The sequence below is a fragment of the Pleuronectes platessa genome, chromosome 11, assembly GCF_947347685.1.
Source record: "Pleuronectes platessa chromosome 11, fPlePla1.1, whole genome shotgun sequence".
Taxonomy (NCBI): domain Eukaryota; kingdom Metazoa; phylum Chordata; class Actinopteri; order Pleuronectiformes; family Pleuronectidae; genus Pleuronectes; species Pleuronectes platessa.
Genome location: NC_070636.1, coordinates 17,207,070 through 17,222,712, shown reverse-complemented (window position 1 = coordinate 17,222,712; position 15,643 = coordinate 17,207,070). Strand labels below are relative to the sequence as shown.

At 40.9% G+C, this 15,643-nt stretch overlaps 1 protein-coding gene across 1 annotated transcript in view; it reads right to left on the bottom strand.

Moving 5' to 3' along the window:
* Positions 1 to 15,643, bottom strand: part of itpk1b (inositol-tetrakisphosphate 1-kinase b) — a 31,151-nt gene that overhangs the window by 6,064 nt on the left and 9,444 nt on the right. Inside the window, exons 4-5 of the mRNA XM_053434137.1 lie at positions 12,950 to 13,075; positions 8,414 to 8,531 (exon numbers count right to left, since the gene is read on the bottom strand). Coding sequence (XP_053290112.1) covers positions 8,414 to 8,531; positions 12,950 to 13,075 — 244 coding nt within the window. The remainder of the gene's footprint in view (positions 1 to 8,413; positions 8,532 to 12,949; positions 13,076 to 15,643) is intronic.

Below are 15,643 nucleotides of genomic sequence, written 5' to 3'. Positions count from 1 at the left end.
CACTCATAGATATCAGCTCCCATCGACATTAATTCAATACTCTTTTGGAAATTAATGAAATTTCACAAAATGTTGCAATGATGAATAAAGAGTAAAAAACATCCTGCATCCGCCCCTTGTACAAATAGACATAAAAGCTGAATAGGTTCTGTCCCTACTCGTATTGCATCCTTCCACCAGGTTACATGGTAGTTGTTGTGTAACGCCGCAGACTAACACAAAAACAAGCACAGTGGAAAAGATAACCTCTTAAGCGGAGGTAAAAAAACAAACAAACGTGACATCTTCAATTTGCATGTTTGGTTCAATCTATCAATCTTCAGCTGATCAACTAACAATTTACATCAATGTTCATTATCTACAACCAGCTATGAGCACAACAATGTCTATCATGTGTAATAAGACCCATTGTCATTCCCTGGTTTTTCACCATTAAATCCCTTCGTAGTTCATGATCTACTATAAACAGTAAGGGTGAATAGTGACTTGATGTTAATACATAGTGCCTTACAGATAATAGTGCTAAAGCATTATACAGGTTTTTTTTTTTTAGCCCCTCCTTAAAAAGCAGCACCTGAATCTCTCTCCGTCCAGGCTACTTAGATATCCTATTGTAGTCTGAGCTCAAATACTGAAGACCGGTTTGACACGAAGAGCAGATGGGACTGGCGCGCGCGCGCACACACGCACACACGCACGCACGCACGCACGCACGCACGCACGCACGCACGCACGCACGCACGCCATCCCTGTGAAAGGTTTAGACAACAAACACATCTGAGGCTCTGAGGAGAAAATGACGTGCTCAAATAAACGAAGAGGAAAGCTGCCGGGCCTGTCTGCTCCTCCCAAAGAACACACACACACACAAAAATGCTGAAATACAGGAATACACATTGTCATGAGGACAAGTCAAACCGGCGAGGGCATTAGTCAGATACATGACAGACAAAACAGGTACAACTGCACAGAGTGAACTGCGTCAAACCTTAATTAAACACAAATAAAATCAGGACGAACAGGCAGCTCCCGCCCCCCCACACACACCTATCTCCCCCACATCATGTTTGACTCTGTTGTGTTTTTACGTCACTTCCTGTCACGGCAGGTCGCTCTGTTCCGATAAGATTGAAAAACAACAAACATCCTGCAGCTCCCTCATAGCTCACCATATCAGGGCTCAGGACACATCTTTATCAATGTGGTGCCTTCTGTAATTTCCCCTCTACAATAGTAAGCGGGGTGATAAGGGAGCTGGTAGGAGATATCACCACAGGAAATCAGTGTGGGGGCCAAACCGAGAGCTGGCAAATTACTAATGACAAAAACACAATAGAAACATGCCGGCCTTTGTGTCCTGTGGGCCTCAGCAGTGACGGCGCTCTCTGCTCCCACTAGTGCTGAGGTCAGGAGAATCTCATTTGCCTACATTAACTACAGTGCTGAGTGCTGAACTCTGGGTGTGCACGGGGCCCCACAGACTTCTGCAGCTCCCACAACACACAGATACAGTGAATATACACACAATAGTTGAAAACCAGGTATGTACCAGGACGATCTGCAAAAAGAGGCATCAGATATAAAAGATGCATCACTGAAAGATAACTATGAACTATTCCTATTGGTTATAATATCACTAGCATAGTACTATACATACACTATTTTACATATGGCTTCAAAGGTTCATTCTTACAAATGTAGGATAACAACTTGATTAGCTTTTGTGTATCTTGGATTTTTAGGCTGTGAGAAATTATAATTAGCATTTTACAAAAATGTAAAAAAAAAAAAAAAAAAAGAGTAAACAATTTATTTAATTGAGAAAATAACCCAGATTTTACATAAAAATTATCTAACTGCGGAGATTGGGATTGTGGCCAATTTACTGAAGAAAATATACAAACAGAACAAGGAGGATTTCCAATGAACATACTGCTTTAATTAATAGTCACTGTGAGCCATTCTGAGGGGGAATTTTTTTAATTAACGATTACCTAACCATTAATGCTTTCGTTTCTGCACTGCACAATCATCTGCAATTTGTACCTTACGGTCCCTTTGACAACTACAAATTTATATTTTTTATATCTGCAATATAAAATGTACTTTCTCTTATCTTATCAAACTGTATATCAGCTTTTCTTCTGTTATCACTTTCACTCTTTCCTTTAAGTAAAGCGGTTGAGATAATCGGGCTCATCCTGTTTACTATATCTATAAACAGTCCGACTTTATGTTACAGTATTTCAATGTTTCCCTAACGCAGCAATGACCTTGAGTGTGCTTATGAAAATAAGACCTTCGACATAACTTTGAATAATCCTTCAACTTTCCACATCGTGATGTTGTCTTGAAAAACACATGAAGTCGCCTCATGATGCAGGAGTGCTCCACTGCAGCTGAACATGTGCCTTGACCACTGAGAACAAAACTAATTTCTTAATAGAAACACTTGCTTTTACTAACAAGAAATTAATCTTCTTAGAATTTTCAGTTTTCTGCAGTTACGTGACAGACATGCACATAATACTCCTGTCATCTTTCAAAAACAGATACTGGGTCTGTGCTCTGTAAACTTGGCCTGTACAGTTGGGACTGTTCCAGTGTTGACTCTGCAACCAGTCAGTTTTGGGACCGGGAAGCCTGGAGGGTTACCCATCAGTCATCTCTGCTGCAACCACGTTCGCAATGCCGATGTTATTTTACCAGGACGGGAATAGCAGCATAATGTCTTTCAGAAAACAGTCTGGCAGGATAAATATCCCCATTACGTCACTGAGTTCCCAAAGACTGATGGCGCTACATTTTGTCAAACAAAAACCATCAAAAGACCTAAACCTTGTCGGACGGAAAACATTTCCATCTCCAAGTTAAGGATTTATAATAAAGAGGCCGGGAATGGTGGATAAGGATGTGTGGCCAAGTTTGTAATAGTGTGCATGCTTGGCTGTAGTTGATGCTTCGTGGATAACCGGTTGGAGGGGAGGGTGAGGAGGATCAATCTCTAGCTCTGTCTAAACACTGTGTGCTTGCAGCAGACCCAGCGGTGGCGAGGACGATATTTACGGGATTCCACGATGAAATGCTTTTTAATTGTCATTACTCATTAACACTGCTGTTTTTCTCTCCTCTTCTGTTATCTAATGGCAAGATTTGCTGTGTATCCTCATCTGTCCCTGCTGTTACATCATCATCATGCATGGAAGTAAATTAACTCCACTTTTAAAAGGCGATGACTGATGTGCCTGAGGGTGAAAAAAAGAGGAAATACTTCAACAGGTCTGTTATAACCCCTAAGATTCGGATCAGATCCCAATAGAAAGCTGAGTTACATGAAGCTTTGTATAACACTTTTCTGTTTAGACTCTCCAGTTGATATTTAGAGCTTGTTTCCTAGATATCCCAGCATCCTCTCACGCCACTTGTATTATATATACAGTGCCTTGCATAAGTATTCACCCCCCTTGGACTTTTTCCCATTATGTACTGTTACTAACTGGAATTCAAATAGACTTAAATAAACTTTTTCCCGTTTGATCAACAAAACATGCATAGTACTTTGGAGGTGCAAAATAAATGTTATTGTGACACAAACAATAATGAGAACAAAAAAGTTGACATCTGTTGGGTGCATAAGTATTCAGCCCCCTGTGTCAATACTTGGTAGAACCCCCTTTCGCTGCAATTACAGCTGCAAGTCTTTTGGGGTATGTCTCTACCAGCTTTGCACATCTAGAGATGGAAAGGTTTGTCCATTCTTCTTGGCAAAAAAGATGAAGCTCAGTCAGATTGGATGGAGACCGTCTGTGAACCGCAATCTTCAAGTCTTGCCATAGATTCTCTATTGGATTGAGGTCTGGGCTTTGACTGGGCCATTTTAAGACATTAACATTCTTTAATCCAAACCATTCCTTTGTAGCTCTGGCTGTATGTTTAGGGTCATTGTCCTGCTGGAAGATGAACCTCCGCCCCAGTCTCAAGTCTTTTGCAGACTGCATCAGATTTTCTTCAAGGATTTCCCTGTATTTGGCTCCATCCATCTTTCCCTCTATTCTGACCAGTTTCCCTGTACCTGCTGAAGAGAAGCATCCCCACAGCATGATGCTACCACCACCATGTTTCACTGTTGGGATGGTGTGCTCAGGGTGATGGGCAGTGTTGGGTTTTCGCCACACATAGCATTTTGCATTGAGGCCAAAAAGTTCAATTTTGGTCTCATCTGACCAGAGCACCTTCTTCCACATGTTTGCTGTGTCTCCCACATGGCTTCTGGCAAACTCCAAACGGGATTTGTTATGGATCCCTTTCAACAATGGCTTTCTTCTTGCCACTCTTCCATAAAGGCCAGATTTGTGGAGTAGACGACTAATAGTTGTCCTGTGGACAGATTCTCCCACCTCAGCTGTGGATCTCTGCAACTCCTCCAGAGTTCCAATTTTCTCCTTGTCCGACTCTTCAGTTTGGGTGGACGGCCTCCTCTTGGTAGGTTTGCGGTTGTGCCATATTCTTTCCATTTTCTTATGATGGATTTTATGGTGCTCAGAGAGATGTTCAAAGCTCTGGATATTTTTTTATAACCTAACCCTGCTTCATATTTCTCCACAACTTTATCCCTGACCTGTTTGGTGAGCTCCTTGGTCTTCATGATGCTGTTTGTTCAGTAATGATCTCCAACAAACTCTGAATCCGTCACAGAACAGGGGTATTTATACTGAGATTAAATTGCAGACAGGTGGACCCTATTTACTAATTATGTGACTTGCAAATGTGACTTGTGAATGCAATTGGTCGCACCAGATCTTTGTTAGGGGTTTCACAGTAAAGGGGGTGAATACATATGCACTCAACACTTTTCAGATTTTTATTTGTAAATAATTGTGAAATCCATGTAATATTTCCCCCCACTTCCAAATGATGCACTATTTTGTGTTGGTCCATTACACAAACTCACGATGAAATAAATTTTAATCTGTGGTTATACCATGACAAAATGTAGAAAAGTCCAAAGGGGGTGAATACTTATGCAAGGCACTGTATATATATATACAGTGGTGGCCAAAATTATTAGAACACCTTTAGGATCTGATAAAATTGACCTTTTTTTTGCCTCCAAAACATGATTTCATTTCATAATGTTCATGAAACAAAGGAAAGTAGTGCCACTACTGTATATGTATGTATATATATATATATATATATATATATATACACACTTCAATATTTCAAATTGAAATCCAAACACAGCCATGTCCTAAGAGCGATGATTCTCAATATCACCCAGTAAGAGGCTTACATTCCAATTCTAATTATTTTGAAAGGAAAAATTCGACTCTTTTCTTACACAAGGTAAATCCCATAGACCTTTCATGAGATATCCATCATCTAATGGTCGTGGCAAAGTACAGTTGTAGCTGGAAGGCAGGAAATCTCTTACCTAAACTGAACAATCCTGAGTGTTTAGCTCCAAAAATGTCTCACAGCATTTGTCTTTCTCATGCTGCAACTATGATTAAATATGCATCACTTTCATAAACAGGACACTTGCTCCATTGCTGTGGATTATTATTAGCAGAGGGAATTCAAGACAGCCTACTTAATACGCACATGCTGCAAGAGGTTTCAGTTTGATCCACAGGAATGCCCTTGTTTTTAGGAGAATTATTTTATCTTGAGGACTCCGCTTAAGACACAGAGACAGGCCTTTGGTTTTTACGGAAGAGTTGACTTGACGACTGTTTCTGTCTCCAAAAACAGTCAGATATCAAAAGTCATGTATACACAGGAACCAGTGGATCCCACTAAGTAACATAAACTGTTACCTTTCTCTGGCTCGCATTGTAAACACAAAACCGGGTCAGACAACAGAGCAGTGAACAATTCAGTGACACTGATCCATTAGTGCCCCCGTGGCCCTTGTCTGGTTATTTTATATTAAACATACAATAAGACGACCTCATTATTTTTGCGTGAGTTTATATTAATTTAAACAATTCAGCGCAAAACAGCCATATGTGCTGTGACCGGGACGGTTGACACGGAGACAGCACTCCAGTGATAAAACAACGCTGGGTTTTCCAGAGAGCGCCCAAGCACACCTCAAGTGCTTCCTCCTATTGAGTACTATTCTGAGTCATGGAGACTGTGAGGCATGGCAGGCTCTCTGTGGCCTTTTAGTGCTGTGTTGCCTTGGCAGCTGCTCCAGGACTCCGAGCTCTCCGCTGATAAGGAGGAAGTGCCTGTGCCTAAGAAAGCAAGGCAGACTTTCCACACTTCATCCTCGACTTTACTCTCGCCATAACCCAGTTCTTGAACTTGCTGACAGGAGAAAGTACATTCGTCCTTGGTCACATGGTGTTTTTCCTATAATCGTGTTGGTATGGTCTAGGATTATAATGGCTTACACTCTCTGCTTGTGTCTTAACTGACTGCAATTGTCAAGGAGGTTTGGTATGCAGGGCTAAGTGCACTTGCATTAATGGGAGAAGAGTGGAGGGGGGGGAGCGCTTCCAATAAATGCAGCAAACGAGCCGTCCTCTTCTTCAAACCAAACACACACACAGTGACAGAGAGCGATACAGCTTATACTCTTTGTTGCGTAACAGCCATCATGTCTGTTTGGATAAAAAGACGTCTTCTTGAGGTTCTATTTTAAGAAACCCCTGACACTGCCGACACGCAGAAACGCCTCTGAGCCATAGCACTGGACCGCAGCCCCTCGCAGAGTCACGGATGCTCTGTGGAGTGTTACTGAAAAGGTTTACGTTCCCTGCCATGTATGGGGGGAAAAGGAAATGTGGATGAGTCACAGGTGTGTTTACAGTGTGTTGGTAGGGAATGTCTTCCTGTCATCACTACGTCCCTCGGCCAAAAAGACATACTCTGTTGATTAGTTTTATGTGCTCAGCGACAGGGGAACGTGTTGCTGGATCGACTTAAAGGCAAATAATGATCCATCAGTGAGGTAGGCACAGAGCCAAGTTCATAGTGGGTTCACACAGGTGGAAATGGGAGACAGAGAGGTCCTTTTGTCTTGTGGGAAGAAGCGGAGGATTTAGGATATCAGTACAGCGCTCTGCCGGCAGGAATTAACATCGGCTCGGAAGCATGGAGTAACATAATTCAATTGAGAGGGTCGTATTTAACCATGTGTTCCGTCTGGAAGTGAAGAGGAAAGACAGAGATCCTCATGCTACCACAACTATGCTTAATAACATTAGACACATTAAAGGGGACATATTATGAAAATTCCACTTTTGTGGTGCTTTTTTTTTGGTATCTGGCATGTCTACCATCCCAAAAACTCTGGAAAAAGACAACTCCCGCAATTTGTTGTGGTTCCTCTATGTCAGAAATGATACGCTAGAGTGCATCGAATGGGATTATGACAGAAATAAACGTCATAGTCACACTATGCCCATGTAGTAAGTAGGGATGGGCATAATTAATCGACAATCGATTAATTGATCATTAAGAATTTCGTCGATGAAATAATTTTTTCATCGAGAAATTCGCTAATTACATATTTGACCACGGGGGGCAGTGTTTGAAAAAACGCCACAGTCCTACTCAGTTACCTGCGACTGGCTGCGAGTTACCGTGTAGTTCCATTTCCAAAGTAAACATGAAGAAGTCACCGCGAAGTGTTGCATGGGACCATTTTGAGTTAAAAAATGACTTTGGTTCACTGCCAATACTGCGAAGCTATCCCAGAGGCTGGGGGAGACGAGGAGCCTGTGTTGTCTGACACGGACGAGGGGAGCGCAAACACCGGAGCCTCGGCCAGGCTAGCCAAGTTAGCACGGAGCTACCTGTGTATCACGGCGACGTCAGTCCCCTCAGAGCGGGTTTTTCTGCGGCTGGACTGACGGTCACCAGGCTGCGTTCGCGTCTGACCCCAGAGCAGTTTAACATGCTCATCTTTCTCAACACAAATCCGTAGGCTGGTGCTGACGTTGTATGTGAGTTACTGGTTATTTTTATGAAGCTTTCTCGACTCGGTAACTTGTTTGATAGTTTTGAGTTACATTTGGCAAAACCGGGCTCAAAACAGGTCAATCTGAGGAGGGCTGTTTTAGACAGGGTAAAAAGGTGCCGTTTTAAATTATCCTTTGCACTATTACGCTTGTGACATAATGACTACGTAACAAAGGACAGTTATTCATACTGGTAATTTCCAAGCGACTCTATTGACGACAAACAATGTAACATTTCTTCCGTGGAGAACCTCAGGACAACAGGGGGAACACATAATTGGATGGTGTGATAGCTTCCTCCATTTGGGACGTGTACTACTCTTAATTCGCTCACTACTGGTCATTCTTCAGTGTTCTGTGATTGATTTGGTCTAGAGTTTATTTATTTATGTATACATCATGTCATTGTCTGACCGAACCACATATTTTGAATGTCTCACCTTGCATACAGCTCTCTAGCCTGTGAATCAGTTGGTAGGACTTGCAGCGGTCCAGCAGAGTTCGGATTGCTGGTAGGGGGTCCAGAACGATGGTCTCAGGGTGGGAATCAATATATTCCTGAAACACAACATTTCATGGGCACTTTTAGTAACAATTTTTAGGATCAGATAGAATTTTTTGTATTAACGGCACAAAATGTACAAAACTGACGATTGTTGATCAATGATTAAAACTCTACTGCAGCACTACAAAAATTAAACTTCAATTAATCTTTAACTGTATCAAATTAATTAATTGTCAACGATCAAGGGTCAAGCATAAATCATAGTTTATCAATCGGCTCATCAAATAATAAAACTGACAGAGTAATCAGTAATAGAAACAACATTAGCTGCATCCCTGGACACACTATAGTTTATTCATATAGTGTGATGAGATAAACCAGAGATTGAGGCTGCACACCATGTGAAACCAAATGCTGTGACACACAAAGCCATATACGGACAGGTTAGGAATGTTAAACAATTAAACTGAAGTGTGCAATTTACACATACAAACACTGAGGTGAAGGGTCAATGTACCTCACTCTGTATGTTTGTGTGCGTTTGTGTACTGAAAAGGAGCAGTTTAAGTTATAGACCTGACTCAAGGTTTATGTCAGGACAGAGGGAACGCACTATATCAACGAGTGTCCTCACAAAGATAGAGATACAAGTGTGTGTGTGTGTGTGTGTGTGTTAATGTGTGAGGGAGAGCTAGCGAGCATGAGATGTCTGCCAGCGGATCTGTGTAGGTTACATCACTACATCCCTGCATGCCCGGCTGTTGGGTCAGCCTGAGGTTTCCTATTTTACATAACTCCTCTTCTCTCCTCTGTGCTCGCTCTGTCCCTGGACGACCTCCTCTCAGCCACTCTGCATCTCTGCTCTGTGGATTTCTCTGCCAACCGCTCCTTCCGAGACATTTTTACTGACTCACAGACGCTGTCAGGTGGAGCTGGCTGGCCCGCACATTACACAAACAGCCTGCCTGCTCGCATCACAGCTCTGTAAAACACTACAGCTCCCCTGTCACACTGGGTTGCATGAAATTAAAGTGTCGGTGTGAACCGACACTTGTTACGCACATACTGATACTAATTCACACACAACATGTGAACAAATGCCTGAGCCATCACATGCAGGATCCATCTTCAGGATTTGCATTGGATCTAACGGACAACGCTGATCAAAGCCTGTTGAGCGGTTACATAAGTCAAACATTCTGTCGCCAAAAAAATAAATCCAAACTAATCTTCCAGGAGTTGAGAGGCATACACTGCTGATAAGAACGTTCACCAGCTGTTTTCTGTATCTCAGTGCAGTAAAGACCCACACGAGGAGAGCTGGTGTTAAGAGAGCCAGGCGTATGTCGGTGTGGGTGTAACGGCTGCACATTGGCTGCTCATTTTTCAGGGCAGATCTGTTTCCATAGGGAAAAGAGGTTTCTAACAGAAAATAGACAGTGGAGGATCTAATGTGGGCCACTGTTTGAAAGTCATGTCTGTGATGCCACAGGCATCAAATCCGAGGCAGAAAATAATTTTTAGCACTTACACTAACCTCGACCCTACGGATGCGATTCACCACATCAGTTTGAATCTCCTGAGATGTCGATCAGAGATAAGCCCACGACATCTGGTTTATGTGTGTAACAAATATTCACTCATTTGGCAGCAAGGCAAATATAATGACAACATGCCTGCCAATATTTATATTAAAAATTGTTTTTATTGTAAATGACTCCAATGATGTAGTTATCACACCGTTACAAGAGACATTTTTACAGTTTAACCATAAACTTTATTATAAATAACTATAAATAAAAAGTCAGGGACATTCATAAATAGCTCAACTTTTATGTAGTGTTGTTTATTATAAAATATATTGGTGAATATCGGAAATCGTAAACACAGATACAAGTATGTCTGTGAAAGGTTCAAATAAACAAATATATCAGTCAATTTGCAGGTAACAAAGATATTAGGGTCATAACATTTATTTAGTTCTTTAAATTTCACACATTACTGCTACTCTTTTAAACCCACGATCATAATCTATAAATTATATTTGTCCGAGGTCTGCTGTGCACATGGCTTGAACACCTCACGTTACTGAATCACCAGAACGCATCCCAGCCTGACATTTTGTTTTAAATATAGAGCCATTTTAGAGAGGAAGGCATATTCCCTCCATCACACAAAAGGTTATTTAGGATCACAGAAATGTGATATTAGAAAGGGACCAATGCTAATATTTCCCACAGAAATGTAATCACAGATGAGAGCTGTGTTCAGGTAAATAGCCAGAACTGAGCAACAAAACAGAGGTTTTAAATCAGAAATGTATTCAACCTATGACCACAGGATTTTGTTATTGCCTAAAAGAATGACAACCTTGTCAAACCTGAGGATAGGCAGCTGAGGGGGTTCAGGCACTTGGAGTTATTGCTTTACAGACTGCCGTCCTTTACAAATGTTCTGTACACAAGCTGACTGGGAGGAGAGCTTTGGTTATTATCAGGGCTGTGACTGGAGATCTTGTAAAAAAAGAGCTGGAGGTCGGGAGTGGGAAAGAAGGTGTGTGCAACTGTGTAATCACTGTGAATCGGATTCGTTTAAAGAAAAACTTGAGGTGAACTTAGAGATAAAGAACACAAGCTCTATTAATAATCTTGGACAGAAGGATGATTAATGCCCATATCAATGATTGGGTATGTAAATATCACTCCCACTCGTATTAATTGTATTTTAGAAGACTAATTTAGAATGAAAAGGCATCAAAGGGACAAGAAACATTGTGTAGTGTACAAACCGCAATTTTGTTTTAAGTTAATTTAAATAATCGGTAGATTGTTTGTTTTTTTGAATCATATTGGTTACAAAAGCTGATGCATCGCTTCATTATATGATTTCATTTTCTGTCTTCATAGTAGTGTATTAGGAAATAATTCCAACCATGTGATCTTAATTTATATTTCAAACTATACAAGTTTTAGGTTGTGTCCATCGTACGATTGTTTAGTGTCCCTTGCTCTGTATGTGTGTTTTACATTACCAAGAATTTTCTAAATGAGAATTTGCAGGCTTTACAGTAGCTAACAGAACAAAATTTAAAGTGGAATGTGTGTAAAATTTTCAAATGTGCTGTGTTATAGTGATAGAGATTAAGTGGTCTCCTGTGTGTGTGCTTGTTTAAGGTGAGGCTGTGGGTGTGGCAGTCAAGTTCACCTCTGATGTGTGAAAGAGGAAACCTTCCAGTTGCTGGAAATGATCAGGCTAATTATTAGTTATAACATGACAAAAGACAGATCAGATATTATGATTCTCCTTAGCTGAACCAATAACATCCCTGCACATCTCACTCGTGACGGAAAAACATGGAACTGTAAATGTGTGCTGGTGTTTTTATACCAACTATTTTAAAGAAAACCATTTGGAAGAACCTCCACAATTATAAGGACAATCATTGGGTGTTCTTTTCACAGTGCTTCACTAATAAAAAAATAGCATTTGCACTTTTTTAAAAATGGCCTGGTCTACCAGAAAAGTGTGCAAATTTAGCCATGTGTTAATATCGACCAGGTTGTGCTGTTGAAGTGATTGCCCCACACTGACATCCTGTTTGTCCTTCCTAATTGAGCAGTCAGGAACATGTTGACAGGATCGCGTGACGCTGATCATGATTACAGCTCCACTGAGTCATACAGAGAGCGAAGGAGAGAGAGAGGGAGGATAAGAGACACTAAAACAAAGAGAGCTGGTGAGATAAAATTACTTTCGCATCATTCATAGCACTGCCAGAATAATGAATACACAGACGCACATAAAACCACAGCACTTTTATGAAGTGTGCTCACTGAACCACAATTTAAGCTATGACCTGCTGGGCATGTGAGAGGTTTCTCATTATATGATGAATGAGGAGAAACAATTTAAGAACGTTTAGTGACGGCGTTCATACGCTCAAATATAGATGCTAATGAATTTAATGTTCCTGTAACAGAGTCCTGGAACTTAGGCCTTACTTTCTGATTCCTTGAACTGGGACATTTACTACAGTAAACATGAACGATAAATCATAATTGCCTATAGCAGTCGCACCACTGTACCATAAACAATACCATCCAGAGCTTCAACGGTTCTATTTACATTTACAAAACCGCATCTCATGATCTTACTCGATGTCCATAATCATGTGTTCTGACAGTGACAGGGCCATATGATCAATGAGTAATGCACTGTAGTGGATTGTGAAAGACACAACTGGGTATAATTTGAAATGATTTGTTACTTACAATATTAGATCCATTTTGTTGAAGGCTGGAAATGGGCAATAACGTTAAACAAAGCTATTTTTCATATACTTCTAAAATAGTTTGCACAGCTTCCAGACTTTTCAAGATGAGGGAACGACAACTTTCACTGGCCCCAGACGGTTAAGATTAAATCTAGTTTTGAATACTAATGGGATGCATTGGCAGACGGAGCTGCATACCTGTACTCTTTGAACGAGCAGCACAGCCTGTGAATCATTCTGATCAGCCTCCAGGATAAGGTCCGTCAGTTTGTGGATGATGACATCCAGCGGACCCTGCTCCTCCAGAGGCTGGCTGAGATCCAGCTAAGGAGAGAAGAGAACAATCATCGGTCAAGGGTTATGCTGCAAACAGGGCCATCATACACTCAAGTATTGATTTACCACATTTAGAAAATTGAATACCTCAGCAATCATCCATGAAATGCTTTTTGACCAAACTGCTAGGAGATGATGATTTGAAACAGAGTGGTTTCTGACTGCAAATTACTGCTTTATGTGACCTAGAGCTTCGAAAACGACTCAATATAAATCTGATACTTGGTCACTGACATTTTATTAACAACACTGTCAGTATTTCAACTGTCTCTTTTGGCCATAACAGGATGAGGAAGACAGTAAAACAAGAAATAAATTTAATCCCCACAGCTTAGGGCTCAAGTCAGACCTTGTATTCATAACTTCCCCTAAAGGCACAGTTGTCTGCAGTTGGCTAGGGTACTTTCCATTTTTACATGTGACCTTTGCTTGAATGTTTCTGTTTTACCTTCTACTTGTTCACACCACTTATTTCATTTGCATATTGAAAAGTTCAAAAAGGGAAATTTACACAAAAGGTTATAAACCCAGGACAGGTTCCGACAAAATAACCCTAATCCAAAATGATATTTCAGGTCAGGTTCGGTCACATTGGCTAGGCTATCTACTTCGTAGTTTAAACTGCTGGTGCCTGTAATTGGCAAAAATGTCAGGGCTCAATAGGGGTCGGATACCGAAAAAAAGTACCCTAGTCAGGGTTGGGTCAGGTTAGTATTCTCTCATATGAACCTGATTTATAGCTTCTCTGTGACCTGAAACAACCAGTTTGGAATGCAGCGGTGACAAAGGAATCTATAGCACACACAGTCAACAGCCGACTTTAACATTTCAAGTACGTTTCATTCTGTCCCCACATAAATTACCAGCCAATTATTTGAGTAATTTTGGGAAGTTGTTAATCTGCCATTGTCCTACTAATTTATGCTCCTAATGTGTCAATAGAAAGAGGAATCTCTCTGACGCTTTTCATAGTTCTGCTCTAGCTCACAAACCTACGTTTTCTTTTCCGTTTTTTTTGGTTACAAAGACTCTGGACGGATTCCACATCATCTTCTTCCTCTTTTATCTACAGCTGTAACTAAGGTGCAGCCAGAGTTTGCGTTGCATTTGTTTTGAATCACATCATCAGGATTAATTCCTGGTGTCTTCCATTTTGCTACAAATTACATACCAGCTCCCTCTGGCCAGACTTCAGTCTCACAGAGCATACTCAGCCTCCGAGGGTGATAAGATTTATGTGGGTCAGCAGCACTTGTGTACCCATACAAAAACCCACAAAAGTAGGAACATTACCAGAGGAAGATGAAGACAATACAAAAGAGGCAGTATTACTATATTATATACTACAAGTAGTAACTGTACATATTACTGCTATAAGTATAGTTAGGAATAGCCATCTCAGAAAAAAGACACAGAAGAAAGTATAGTTTGAGACAAAGTGCAAATCTCTGGCTAGTATTTAATATATACTAATACAAAGACTTATAAAATAAATTACACTATGACCCCTAGAATGTGTCAAATTAAAACAATGGACTGACTCAAAGAGACAGTCTAAATGAAACCAGCACAATCTACATTGTACTGAGAAGTGGTTGTAGGGCAGTTATGTAATGCAGGCGTCGCTTACTCATTACTTAATCAGCTCAACTCAGGGATTATTACAGACAACAGATAATTCATTAACACCTGTGCAAATAAGCCAGAGCCAAGCTAGAGCCCATTGTGTTGGTGATGTCCAGACAGTACGTAAAACAATAGCGAATACACTTTAGTCATACGGGTGTGGATCGATGCAAGAACTGTAAAGCTTTACTGTTTCAGTTGGTTTAGGGTTGGTCATAGTCAGGGCCATTACATTGTGGTTAATGATTATGAGATGTGTGGCAGATAGATGACTAAGTACACACAATTGGCCCTGCCCTGAAAAGTCAGTTGCACAGAGTGGTAAATCTGCTAATCGTCAATTGATTTACATGTCGTCTTCTTTGCACTGGTTACGACAGAGGACAGAACAATTCAGGTACAGTTACGCCAGTCACTGATTTACAGTACAGGTTCTCATCTCATTCTGACACGTCATATGAGCTTTTCTATGTTGAGCAGGCACAGCCGGTACAACACTTCATACGGAGTGAGGTGTTTGAGTCAAGCTGCACTCTCTTAAGAGCTCATTATGCTACATCAACACGACATTTTTTCACCCGTCCATTTTAACACGGTTGGATCTCATTCTCCACCTCGCTCCATTGCTCATGCTTGTCGAAGCAGGCCCTACAGCTCAAAAGAAACATGCCAACAAGAGCTGCAAAAATGTATCAATGCCAATGAGGCCAAACATGTTCCGCGACAGTAGAAGGTTTGTTAGAAATGAGGCATATTCAAATCCATTTCTAGGGGTGGGAAATACTGCTGAAATCCTATATATTCGTGTTTGTAACTCTGTATTTCAACATATTGTAGTATAATCAGGTCAATAAAAGTCCCATATGTCAATTATGTTGAAGCACAGTGAGAGATATAACTTGTATAATTATTTTGAATGTACCGCCTCAG